This window comes from Triplophysa dalaica, chromosome 11 (assembly GCF_015846415.1).
Source record: "Triplophysa dalaica isolate WHDGS20190420 chromosome 11, ASM1584641v1, whole genome shotgun sequence".
Taxonomy (NCBI): Eukaryota; Metazoa; Chordata; class Actinopteri; order Cypriniformes; family Nemacheilidae; genus Triplophysa; species Triplophysa dalaica.
In genome coordinates, this window is record NC_079552.1 from 1,417,054 (window position 1) to 1,431,504 (window position 14,451).

General features: G+C 37.4%; 2 protein-coding genes across 3 annotated transcripts in view; one reads left to right on the top strand and one right to left on the bottom strand.

Annotated features, from left to right (window-relative positions):
- Nucleotides 1-14,408, top strand: part of acoxl (acyl-CoA oxidase-like) — a 32,373-nt gene extending 17,965 nt beyond the window's left edge. For both annotated transcript variants that reach the window (XM_056760248.1, XM_056760249.1), the window contains exons 17-19: nucleotides 2,052-2,122; nucleotides 5,351-5,452; nucleotides 13,397-14,408. In XM_056760248.1, coding sequence (XP_056616226.1) covers nucleotides 2,052-2,122; nucleotides 5,351-5,452; nucleotides 13,397-13,573 — 350 coding nt within the window. In that variant the 3' untranslated portion in view covers nucleotides 13,574-14,408. The remainder of the gene's footprint in view (nucleotides 1-2,051; nucleotides 2,123-5,350; nucleotides 5,453-13,396) is intronic.
- The window catches only part of lhcgr (luteinizing hormone/choriogonadotropin receptor), a 61,329-nt gene that overhangs the window by 32,556 nt on the left and 14,322 nt on the right, over nucleotides 1-14,451 (bottom strand). The gene's annotated exons all lie outside the window — the stretch shown is intronic.

Genomic DNA, 14,451 nt, shown 5'->3' on the forward strand with positions numbered 1-14,451 from the left:
AACCTGCAAATGTCACGACTGGCCAATCAGAATCAAGCATTCCAAGGAGCCGTGTAATAAGCGTTAATACGAAACACAAATTTTACAAAAATCAAAATGGGTAACTTACAGTAGACATTCATCAAAAGCTGCTTTAACCAAATGTTGACGCACTAGAATGAATTTGTACATGTGTGCAGATCAGTACAGAAGCCATTTGACCAAAAATGACATTACAAGTCCATTAAGAAAACAGACCCAAGGTTCAAACATTAACATTGTCTGTGTACGGGTAATTCTTTTTGTTGGGTTAGATCTACAGTACATCATTCATAAGCTCATGAATGCTACAGTCCATCTTTGATCAAGATAATGTTGCATTTATTTCAGTTTCAGGTTTGCTTTATAGCGGGTGAAATCAAAAGAAAAGTGTCGCGCACACACACAACCTCTCATGTGCTACAGTGTTTGTGGAGAGTATTTCCATACGCACATGTTTGTCTCTATGTCTGTATGGTTTTGAGTGTGTGTAGATGTATTTTCCTCCCCTGATAGCAAATTTCCATTCTCTCACACTCCTCGCCCACACACACAGAGACCATGCACTCATTTTCTTTTAGATGAAGCTGATAACAATTGAGCCTTTATTCACACATCAAAACAAGACTTCCATTCTGAGCTCAAATTCTGATATTCACTCTTAACACGTACTATTGTAAAACATGACAGAGTTTATTTCCAAAATGAGATGACTCAAAAATCATATTGTTTTTTGTTCATTCCAATTCATATCAATCAAATCAAACAAAATCGTTTTGATTAAAGCCATACTGACTCAAAAAATACAGCATACTATCAGAATAAACACATGATTTTTGAAACATTTTGAGAATGGAAACAAACTCTTCAAATGTTTATTGAGTCAGTGCATCAGATCGACAGAGGTGATGTGTTGGTCGCATAAAATAATAACAAAAACACAAATGAATATTTAAGTTGCCCTTTATTATTAGGCATGGAAGGGAATCATGATGAAGATAAAGATCTTCCATTGGAAACTCCATTGGAGGCATTAAAATATTCCATGCTAACCGAGCGGCAACCTCCCGGGCTCTCGTGAAACCAACACAGAAGTGACTTAAACTGCAATTCATTGACTGGCTCCAAAACAGAGCAGGTCTCATTGTTAAAAGGGCCAACTTTATAGCGAAGAAAAACATGTTTACAGCCTGCTACCAAAATCTTTTTTGGTCTATATTGCCCTTCATGATAACTGTGGGGGGTGAATTATTTTATAACTCATGCGTTTAAATTACATTAAGCCTAATAATTAAGGGTGTGGCCACTTGAGAGACCTCAGCTCCACCCACGGCCCCCCTTTTTGCCCTTTTTTTATTAATTAATAAATATATTTTATTTTATAGTGACGGGCTGCCAAGATGGCGACTACCGGCTCCGCCCACTTTAAGCTTCAAAAAAGCACTTTACAAGGTGACGTCACGGACACTACGTCCATGTTTTATAGGGTCTATGATGCTACCACAAATAAGTTGTTGTCATCGCTCTTAAACAAGCAAGGTCTGTGTTAAAGGGCTGATATAATGAAGAATCAAACTCTCATTGATCTCTCGAGATAACACACACACAATACTCTCCAGTGCTCAAAAGCGTTTCTGAACATGCAATGCATGAATGACTCTTTCAATGTTTTGATGTCTCATGCATTCTAAACACTTCAGTCTGTCTTGATCTTATCTCTCCCTAAATCATATCAGATTATTTTATGAATCTGTCACCGTGAAATGCATTTACATTTACATTGATGCATTTGGCAGATGCTTTTATCCAAAGTGACTTACATTGCATTATCTTATACAGTATGTGCAATCCCCTGGGATCAAACCCACGACCTTGGTGTTGTTAACCCATGCTCTTGCTACTGAGCTACAGGAAAGCTAATGTAGTTTTTGCATAACTTTTTGGTTTTGATGATAAAAACTATGACAACTTAATAAAGCCCATCTGTTTTAACTTTGTTTTGATGCTGTGAGTTTCTGTTTTTCTTTCACAAGTGACCTTGGAGCAGTTTGCCCTGGCTGTTCAAGAATGTCCCGTCGGAGATGACCGTGCCCTGCTCAATAAGGTACGTGTGTGAAGCGTGACCTCTCCGCTCCTGTTGGCCGCAGTATGACACACACGGCGTATTTTGACTCATCAGACGGTTGCAGTGGAAAGTTCTCAGAAGCAGCAACACCGGCCTCGTGCCCACTCAAAAAACTTCACAGGGAGATTTTAAAGGATGCCACTTTTGACCACGTGTTTGCAAAAATGCTGAACATCTTTCTACTACATCATGCCTTTTCGTCAATATTGTCTTAATGAGTTCAACAAAAAATGACTTGTGCTTCCTCTTGTTCTGCAATGGTGGTCAGAGCGTTGCTAAATGGTTGCTAGAGTGTTTTTTAATCGCAGGCGTTGTGCATGATCAAATAACACAGGTTTCAAAGGATTCACCATAAAGGCAAAGATTGCCTTTCTGTTTTATAGCTATCGTCCTTGGTGTGAACAGGCAAGTCAGTCGTTGTGTCTTACAAGCGGTTTTATACATTAACTTTCAATGGCACAGGTATGACACAGCAACACAACTCCTCAGCATGTGCGCTTCAGTCATATGAGCATCTGAGCAGCGGAGCAAAACCGCACTGATCTGAGACCGGCCGACAGCTGCTGTCAGGGCCCCTGGAGAGAGGATAACGTGAATAAATCACAGAAAAAGGCCTGGTTTCGGGCAGGTCATGAGGTGTGCTGTCACGCCAGTCGTGTGATCGAGAGAGCGCACCGGTGAGGAACAGGAAAACCTCACTTCCACCTGTTTCTTCGAACTAGTGCCGCTGTTTTGGAGCTGAGGATCATGATTGTTGAACGACCGACAGACATGTGATCTCTTCACATTCTCACATGTTAAACTGACTGAACGCATGGATGAATGTTTTAAGTGGTGTTTAGTGGTTGTTTGACGTAAATGCTGCAGAAATACTTGAAAGGTGCCATTGTGTAGTGTTTTATCAGAGGTGCCACAGACAGAAGTGTCATGACACTGAGGGAAGTAGATGTTCAATCCAACTTTCACTTTAATTGTTTTCATATTTAGCATGCAATCCGTAACCTTTTTTTACTTAAAAATAAGCAATAAGGAAGCGTAATGGGCGGTTCACACTAAACGCCAATTAAGCGACGATGCGAATAGACGTGAACTCGCAGCAGGCGATGCGAATGAAGCAAATCAGGCGGCGCTATTGCTGCAAGTTGAAAATATTTGTCAGATTGCGTTACTTGCGCGAAAATAAATAATTCTTCCCCACGAGTAATAAAGAGTGATTTGCTCAATTAGTAAATTATGTATAAAGTCAATGCAAGCATGCAAATAGATGCAAACTTGCCGTAGGCGATGCGAATGACGAGAATTGGGCGGTCTGATGGCGGTGAACACAAGTCAATCGTTTCTTTTGCGCAAGTTGAAAAATTTCAACTCAAGCGATAAATTCACACGAAGAGCTCATTAAGAAGGTTTCGATCACTCAGGCTTTATTCACATTTTGAAGTTTCGCATCAGAAAAGATTATTATTATTATATATGAAAATTATTGTATTCACTGGCTTTTCTTACTGATAGTCAGTTTAGAAGAAAGTTACGGTTGACTAGTTGGATGGAAATGGTGCCTATTCGAAAATGTTTAATGCAATATTACAATTAACCGGGAAACCATTCCAATCCACAAAATACCGTGGTACCGTTTTTTTGCCAAACTGTTGCCCTGTTATGCTACTTCCTACATAGCATAAATTAAGCTGTCGGGTACACTTTTGCAGAAAATCTCAGTTTAACATCATCAGACTTTCAAACAGAGATGGAAAAGACAGGCAAAAGTTATGGACTGCAGCTTAAAAGATGTGTTGCACAATTATTTTAGGTAAAGTTTCCCATAAAACACAATTTCATCGTTTGCTTACCCTCATGTCATTCCATCCAAACCTGTACCTATTTTCTGCAGAAAATAACACAAAATAAGATATTTAGAAGAATGTTGGTAATCTAACAACATTGAACCACTTTGAAGTTTATTGCACAGACACAAAACCACCAAGACATTTCTCCAAATATCTTCCCTTGTGTTCACAGAAGAAAGAGTCACATACAGATTTACAACAACATGAGGGTGAAAAAAATTATGAGCAAATCAGTTCTATGTCAGGCAAACCCTCATCCACCGGACCGATAAGAGTCTGCGATGAGCCATCAATTCCCTAGTTTGCATATGAGGAAGAAAGCGAAACACAAAGAGAACGAGCACAATTGTTGGCCATTGCTATATGAAGAGTTTCTTTCCAAAAAGAGATAAACTGCGTTTAATTTTTTTATTGTGCATTCCAATTAATATCAATCAAACTGCAGTTGTATGGTTTTTATTTAAGCTTTAATACAGCTTTCTAACACAATAAAAACATCACAACCTCATAAAAACGGAGTTATCTCTTTTTGGAAATAAACTCTTCATTTTCACATTTACCATGAAAAATGATCAACTGGTCTGCTGTTCGCTAAGACTGCAGCCAAATATTTCCTCTCAGTGTCCAATCTTTAAAGCTGAACGTTCTGCACGTTGTGTTGTTTCCTGTCCAGAGCTTTGATGTACAGGGGTGGTTTGCTTTTTGCCTCACCTCTGTGGAGAAGATATTAGCTCGTACCGCTACAGTTTTTCCATTCCCTTCATCTTCACTACAACTTCCTGTACTCTCTCAAGCTGCATACTCGACAAGCAACCTAGAGCCTGTGTAGGGTACTTTACGTATGGAAAATAAATATTTCCATTCACTTTTGGCAGAGAGACCTAGTGATGGTTTCTTTTTGCACGGGCTCTGCTGTTTTTCAGATTTACCCCAAACAAGTTATTTTAGTTTCACTGAAGGTATAATACTGTATGTTCATTTTAGTTTAATTTTCAGTCATTTTCTTATGTGCTTTTGTTATTTATTATTCATTTATCTATTTGTAATATTGCTTTATAGGTTTGGTTTATTTTTATTTAAGGTCTTGCTTCAATTTTGCTGCCTCAACATAAACTTACTACAGTTTATTGCCAATGCAACTTTTCCCATTTTCAGTTTGATTTTTCAAATAATATTTACACCAATATTCAAGTGATCTACTTTCATTTTAGTGAAATATAATAACTGGTATGCGAGTTTACTAGGATTAAACCCACAACTTTAGTGTTGCTAACATAATTCTCTACCATTTCATCTACACAGGACTACAGGATTTGTGAGTTTCTGTGATGCTCTGTGTCACAAGTTCTCATTTGTCTTTCAGTTTTGTCTTCTTCACGGCACTAGTTTGGTGTATCAGGAGAGAGGGTGGTACCTGGAGCACAACTACCTGACCGCCAACGCCAGCAGACAGATCCGCAGTCAGGTAACCAGGAACCCATCGGACACATCAGACTTTGAAAATGCTGGATTGGTTTCAACCATTTTTGGGATATAATGTGGACAAACATGACCGCTGGGTTTAAAGGAATACCTCACCCACGAATAGTTGTTTCAAATCTGTATAAATTTCTTTGTTCTGATGAACACCGAGAATGATATTTAGAAGAATGATTATAACCAGACATGTCTTGCCCCCCATTGACTCCCATAGTAGGAAAAAAACAATGAAGTGAAAAGTGCCCCAGAAGCGTTTGCTTTTCTACATTGTTCAAAATATCTTCTTTTGTGTTCAACAAATAAAAAAAAATGATAAAGTGATTTTTCCTACTATGGGAGTCAACGGGGGCCAAGATCTGTCTGGTTATAAGCATTCTTCAAAATATCTTTCTCTGTTTTCATCAGAGCAAAGACATTATTACATATTTGGAACAACTAGAAGGTGAGGAAATGACAGAATTTTCATTTTTGGGTGAAGTATCCCTTTAAGTTAACCTATGCTGGGATGTTTCAACCCATAGTCGGGTTAGTCCATGTTTTACTCAAACATTTTTTACACGCTGCCAGTCAGTCTTCAAGGTCTGTCGCCCATCCGAGACTGTTTCAGATTACAGTAGATCTCTTTATTAACCTCTTTGCTCATTAGCCGGAGAGCGTCAGAATGTGCACACTACCGAGGGGTGCTATTGACTGACCACCCTGCCGTTCACCTCGGACACACACTCATAAAGTGTCCAGTTGTTCACAATTAGCTGCGATTAAACAGCCAGGCGGCCTCGGTAGGGTTCTCCCACACAGAAACCGAGAAGACAGCCGAGTCGACACCAGTCTGTCAGTATGCAGTCAGCAGGTGCTTTACTGCGTGTTTACCACTTTAACAAACCCAACACAGCCATTCACTCCGAACAAACAAACCCCTCTGTGCTCCCATCAGCCCCGGACCGACTACAGCGCCCGCCACACGTGACTGAAGACATGCGCTTACGGTTCCTTTCAGCGCGCTCATATGAACTATTGTTATACGCTTTCAATAGCTAATTGAAGATCATTTATCATGTGACAGGCTGCAAAACATCACACAGAAATAACCCAGTCGCATATGTTTATATTTAGCTGCTGTCTAGTTGTTTTAAAGACACCCATGGGAAAGAAAAAACGCTGATGATCTTTAAAAGTATCTCGATATATACCCTAGTGTTTAAAGGTTTAGGGTCACTAACTCATTCTTTTTATTTTTATCCAACGTTCAGACATGAACATCGAAACTGTTAGACGTTTGGCTAGAATTTAAAGAAATGTGTTCTTGTCGTTTTATCAATCATTTCTTGACGTTCTGCCTTTTTATACGTGTAAAGGAGTTCATATATTTTCTGACCTCTTCTGCTTTTTCTATATTTCATTAAGTCGAATTCCTTTCAAAAGCATTTAATGCTTTGTAATGTAAAAAACACATTTGTTCTTCTCATTTTAAACTTTGAGACACACGCCCTAACATCAAAGGGTTTTCAAATCATGAAACCATTTCAGTGACCATAAGCATCAGAAGTACGCATGTATGTCTTGTTTTTCAATAGACAGCAGTGAGGTAAAATGCAGAGCAATGGAAACTTTGCAAATCGCTTTGCTACTCAGTGTTTCCTGACAAAAAAGCCCCAGTAATCTTTTCTAGGTACTCAGAATAGAAGTGTTTCAAAGTATGCATTCAAAACGTTTTTATATGAAGTCAGAGTTCATTATTTCATCAGCAAGGCCGTATTACTTGAGTTAAGACTTCAGAATTCATTTTGTAGCTCCATACTCATGTTGTATGTTAGCAGTGGACTCGATTTTGAATTCTCTATGGGACTTCTGAGACAAGTTAATACTCATCTTTTTGTGGTAACACTTTACAATAAGGTGCTACTTGTTAGTTAGTTAGCAGTTAGTGAGGGGCTGTGTCCACCAAGGCGTTGCTCCCGGCGGGTTTTTTCATTGTTTTTCAATTGTTTTCTAAGGAAACAACACATTCTTTAAAAACACCAGCAGTTGCCGTTCTTTTCCGCAGGCTCTTTTTTTCACACTCTGCATATCATAGTAACCAACACAACTCCGCAATTTAGCCGCGTAAAAGCGCCCTGGTGGACTGGATTCTTAGTGGTTTAGCTAGCATGATCTAACAATTATCAATTCTTCTACAGCATTTATTTTATCTCAGTTAATATTGACTAACATAAATAACTGTATTGACATGAACTAAGTCCCAGAGAAATAAAAAATAACAATTCTTATTTTTTCATGAAATATTGAAGCAGTTATTATAAATAGTTGATCAATGTGGATAATTCTCTTTTTAAAATGTGTGTGCCATCATAGTCTTCAGATAAAATCTGAAAATGCACTTCCGTCCTGTAATGATTATCCATCTTAAAAGACGCATGTTAGACGGCTTGGGTGGAGCATCTGTTAACTCCTCCCCTTCAAACCCATTTCGAAATGCAACGGCTGTTTCTATAAATCCAATCAAATCACAGGGAAAGACCAAAGAATGTCTCGAAATGTCTCGAAAGAAATTCTATTTCACTTGGAAACGCGTCAAAATACGGAAGTAAAAATGAGCTTTATCAAGGATTTATAAATGCTGAAAAACTATATTGTAAATTGTTAGCAAATGTTGTCTAATGCATTTACTATTGTTAACAAATACCACCTTGTTGCAAAGGTTTACCATTTCTTTTTCACATCTCCATCTGCTTTCTAAGTGATGACAGAGCAACTTCTGACAATAAACACTTAACTGAAGTTATATTGAGAGTATATTTTTCATTAGTTTAGTTAGTATATTTGGTTGGGTGGGAGTAGTTGAGTTAAGGATACAAGCCTAGGACAAAATGAAAACATGTTTTGGAAAGATAAGTAGGACCGTCTTTGCCTATCGTTGCATTTTTCCAGGCCGCAAAATAATCCATGCAAATAATGTCATGCGCTCGCCGGTCTGTGATTGGCATGAAGTTTTTGACTCTAGAAAATCTCAGACCTACATGGAAGATCTGTGCTGTGATGACACAAAACATGCAGGACAACCTACTTAATGCCGGGGCCTCACCAAAAGATTTTTTAAATCATATAAGAGTTTCGAACTGTGAGAGACCTCAAACATGAGGACAAAAACTCCTAGATTTATTCGTCTTTCTCCTTTAATGTGTGATGCACCGTGATGTGACGAAGACAGCACACCACACACCAACAGATTTTCAAATGACAAATTGCTCAAGCAGCGTCGTCTAAAGCATTTAAGGTGGCACAGCACTAGATATCATTTTATTGCAACTCAAATATTGTTGTATTTATGTCTTCACAGTAATTTAAAAATAATATTAAACTGTTTTTGAAATAAATAGCTGCATTCATCACCCGAAAGAGTCTACTGGCTCCACTGGACCTATTTTTTCTGTTCAACCTTAAAGAATCCGCACACTCAGACAACCGTCACTTACACACAGGCTGGTTTTTATTGAAATTATTCTTAATTGTGATGAAAGTATTTGTAATGCTTTATACCAAAAATGTATCGAATAAAGAAAAGGGTTTGTTGAAGTGTGATAACTACGGTTGTTATGCTTCTGTAAGCTGGCTTTCTGATTGGATATCGTTTTGTTCCACTTTACAATCAATTCTTGTGCACAGGAAAATCGGATAAGATCATCTGTAGATGATGGTGAAGCCCCGGCACACAGTCAATTTTTTTATCCAAAGCGACTAAAGTGCAGCTTGAAAGCAGTGTGTTCAGTGTGTCTAACCCATAACGCTGTGTGTGTGTGTGTGTGTGTGTGTGTGTGGTCTGTGAGGACAGGATCTGTGGATGGTGTACTAGAATATAGGTGTGATTTCTCTGTGTGTGGCTCCAGCTCTTTAGAATGACTTCTATTGTAAACACACTCCTGTCATTACATTTGTTAACAGATCCGCATGCTTCATTGACTAAAAACACACAAACACAGACAGTCGGTGCGGTGCGGTGCGCAGCTTTTTTAAATGTGAGCATTGTGTAATATGAGTAATGAGTCATTGCAAAGAACGTTTGTAAGTTGCCCAGTGGTTGCTCTTTCATTTCTTTAAACCTCAGGTGATCTTAAGGACTTCCCAGATTTTTATGAGCTTTGTTTCAGATATTTATTCTTTAAAAGTGCACAAAAATAAAAGCAAATGAGTTGGTTGTTGGCAAAGGAAGGAAATCTGAGACTTTGATATGTTTATTTTCAGTAAGTTTTTTTGGGTAACTCTTTTCATGAAGCATGTATTTATAATGCGTTATAAAAGACGTTTTAAAGCGTTGTAACGCACCTTTTAATGCATTGTAATGTCTTATAAATAATTGTTATCACAGTGTACAGTTATTACAATACATTATAACATACACATTTTAAATTGGTTATAATTCTTTACAACTACATATAATGCATTACAACACACATTATGAAGTATTATAATGTATTTTATACATTCATAACTTTTATAGTGCATTATACTTACATGCTTCAAGGAAAGTGTTACAGTTTTTATTGTGCGTTTCAATTAATATTGGAATTATTAATAGTGTTGGTTTGTTTTGATTTAAGCCATAAATTAAAAAAATACAGCTAACGTACACAATAAAACACAATTAGAACATGATAACATAAAAAACATGAGTTTTGATTTTGGAAATAAACTTTTCATTTGAGCTCATTGCTATCGAAGCGCAGTAATACAACAAATTGTATTGTTCTTTAATTCCGATATATTATCATCAATAAATCACACTGTTGTAATTTTACTTAACACACAGATTTATTCTCAAGGTGAGCCCTTTTCATTAATAACAATTTAAATAACACATTTGCTTTTTGCCTCTGGCTACGTCTGAGTTTATTTCCTCTGTAAATACCCTCGTGCCCCACACACAACTTCTCTCAGGTTCTGTGAAGGAGCGTTTCAATATCTGTGTGCTGGTGCTATAACCTGTGTGTAGTGTTTCAGCATGTCTTAACAGCCCTTGTTGATCTTCTTCACCCTTCCGTCAGAGTTTGTTTTATGGTGTTTACCAAGGAAAGCATCATTTATGATTCATTTGCTATACCAGAAGATGTTGGTATTGCTCAGATGTTGCTCATTCATTGCTCAACATTTCATGGAGATCTCAGAATGGGTTTCACTTATCAATTTAGTCTCGGATGTTTTTTTCAAAAATTGCACATAATACGTAAATATGTTTATTCGAAGATGTAGGTGTAAAGTGAATGTAGGTTAAAATAATTTGGATTTGGGTCAATTTGATGAGCAAGGTTTGGGTTTCTTGTTGAGATCTTTAGTAAAATTGACTTTTGATTGCAGACTTGACAAATCTGAGCTCAGTTTGACACATAGTTGACATCTCTTCTCAAACTCTCATGACATTTGTGTCTCTTTTTCTCAGGAGATATATTTTAAGATTAAATTTGCTCTCCATTTAATCTCATTGATGTGAGATGCTGTGGAGGGATCTGGGATGTGTCAGATTTGGGGATGGGCTCTTTATATGTGGGCCAGTAAACCTATTAACACAACTACACAGAAAAACAATAACCACACCCTGGCAGCGTCACAGCAACCTGCTAAAACATCTCTGAACACCCTTGCATCCACCCACAATACCCTCTCATTAGTTTTACAGTTCTGTTTGGTGTCATTAATGGCACAATACAACACTTTTAATTTAGGTTTTATTTCATTTCTTTATCTGCATAATCATGAGTATCCCAATGCTGTTAAAGTTTTTCGTTTTTTTACTACGTCGATCTCTCCTACTTCTCCTCTTCTCCCCCTCCTCCCTCTCTCTCTCTCTCTCTCTCTCTCTCCAAGGCTGCCTCTCTCTTTCTTATACACTTTCCTTATCTATGTTTTTTTTTTGGATCAATCAAAGTCTTTGTTACACATATTTACTTTATTTGATCTTAGCTGAAGAGACAGACAGACAGACAGACAGGAGAAAGAGAGGTCAGACATACCTCAGGCTCTTCGTTGGACAGAAGGCTATTGAGCAAGACAAGTCCAAACACATTTCAAGCGTAAACGCTGAACAGATAAGCGAGTGTTTCTCAAACAGAACAATGAGGGGGTTTCACTGTGCGAGGTTATTAAAGTCATCATACGCAAGATCACGTCTTTCATCTGCGCTGTGAAATACTCCAGGAGGATCTGAGGTGTCAGGTCGATAAATTAACTTTTTGTCAGGTGATGTGAAAGGCGATTGGGGGTTTAGTGAGTCACGCAGGATGTCTCTGTGACAAATGAAGCGATCGCAGGAGATGAATGATTCTCAATCCGCACAAGGGAAGTTGATATAACAGGTTAAAGTTTAAATACGTTTAGGGAAATCATTTTTTTATTTAGATCTTAACGCCTCACTAAGATTTCTGCATTTTTAGGAATAGTTTACCCATTAATAAATATTGTCATTTTAAACCTGTATAATGTTTCTTTCTTCTGCAGAACACAATAAGATTTTATGAAAAACGTTAATAACCAAACAACATCGAACCCCATTGACTTCCATTGTTTGAAAACAAAACCACAGACACATTTCTCAAAATATCTTCTTTTGTGTTACACAGGAGTCGTATACATGTTTTGAAAGAAATTAAAGATGAATTTGATTGCATCGTTGAGATAACATTATTCTAACCACATTAACCTTTCAGTAAAAGGCTGATAATGTGATGGCACTAGTTTGGAAAACTATGGTAGCGAGTAAACAGTTTTGCAGTTCGCTATAAAAGTTGTATGCATCTCCTGTAGAGGGCTTAAAGGGATAGTTCAGGCAAAAATGTAAATTGTTTCATCATTTACTCGCCTTCAAGTTGTTTCAAATCTGTATAAAAAAAAATTATACTACAGTTTTTGGCCACCATTGTAGGAAAAACGAAACAATGGAAGTCAAAAGTGCCCCAAAACGGTTTGCTTGCTTACATTCTTCAAAATATCTTCTTTTGTGTTCAACATAACAAATACATTTTATTGAGCTACATTTAATTTTTCTATTACGGTAGTCAAGGGGTACCAAGCACTGTTTGGATACAAGCATTCTTCCAAATATCTTTCTCCGTGTTCATCAGAACAAAGAAATTCATACAGATTTGAGCGTAAAAAAATAGAATTTTCATTTGGGTAAACAGTTCTACACAAAAATAAATGTTAAACTGAAAACAGCTTGCACAAACACATCTTAAAATACATCAGTGCAATTGTTTCCTCTTAAAATGCACAGAAGAAATGTTTATTGTAAGTCATGTTTGTAAAAACTGATTAAATGTTCTAATGTAACTAAGACCTAGTCCGGGAAACCACCATGTAAAGTATAATAAATATTAATCTTATAATTATCTAAGGGATATTAAGGGATAAAAATATATAAATACATAAAGTGCATTATCCATTTATGTCCACCAGAGGGGGTACCAAAAAACAAGTAACAAGAGTATGTTCAACAAATGTATGTTTATAAATATATGTGGTACACTATGTTTGTGAATTTACCGAATCTTGTTTACAGTAATGTCAACAAGTCCGTTTTGGCACACTTGTTTGATTGGACGAGCAGCAATCCAGGACTAAATTGCAACTTTTCACTGCAGTTCAGATTTGTTTGCTATATGCAGTAGAATATTGATACTACACCATTTTCGGTTGTTAAAAAATATTATTGTTAAAAAGCAAAGAGTTTGGTTATTCTATTAATATGTTTTTTTTTTATGTAAATGTTGTACAAAAGCAGTGGTGTTGAATACTGAATATCAGCATAACTGTGATTAACAGCAGCTGGATTACAACGATGCTGATATTCAGTGCCGCTCTGTTTGATGTTGCTTAATTCTTCTGGTTGTGTAATGTTCGTGCTGGATTAACCCTCATGTGAATGTGGTCTGTTGTTTCGAAGCTTCTGGAGCTGTGCAGGTCAGTGAAAGATGATGCATTGAAGGTGGTCGCTGATTTCAACATCCCACCCTGCTGCATACAGGCCCCTATCGCAGGGGTCGCCAACCCAAGGGCAGAATGGGCCTTCTACGCACAGCCACTGTACCCCGGCGGCACCCAACCTCAGTCTAAACTCTGAGCCTTTGTGTCATCGCCCCCGTTGACTCTGGTCTTACAGGAATATGAAAAACAATTGAGTGATTTCAGGTAGTTGCTGGCCTTATCCGGTCAGAATTAATTGAAAGTCAGGATAGAAATACTCCTTCTTGTTTCCCTGATGTTACGTGATGAATTATCACGCTTTGTGCCAAGAGGAATGTTACTACGGTGCTGGTAATTGAGAAAATAAATTGTTGTGCATGAGAAAGGGAATGTGAATCAAGAACTTTATATTTTGCCTTCATGATTAATGTATGTTTCTGAAATGTATTGTAAATGAAGAATGGGATACAGCGATTACACTACCCAAACCTGAATGATCCAAACTATCTAAAAGCTCTGAAGGACACGGTCACAAATGACATGTTCAATGTATTTAGTATGGACCAAGATATTAATATTAACGAGATAAGTCACTGCCATTGAAATGAATGGGGAGGAACACAAAGCCTAATATGGCCGCCCAAGCGAAGCATTGCACATGCGTAGTATCTAAAGCGATATGAAAAATCATGTTTTTAAGCACTATTTGATGATTTATGTCATTTTTAAATATTCCATTTAATTAGGATTTTAACCGGCGATTGTAGAAAAATCTGTATTTTCATGTCTTTTTTGAATAACTGAATTTACCCTAAATGCCCGGAGTCGCGTTGCAAAGATGGCCGCCGAGTGTCACGACTTCCCTTAACAGACCTTGGTATGGACCAAATGTTTACTCTTATTAATTGTGTATTTGTGTATTACATATTTAAGAATTTTCCTTTTGATTTAACTTGAATAATGCAATTATAAAACAAGGAACTGCGTTATTTATGTTTCTCTCACTGTTTTTGTTCAGCCTGTTTATATCCATTC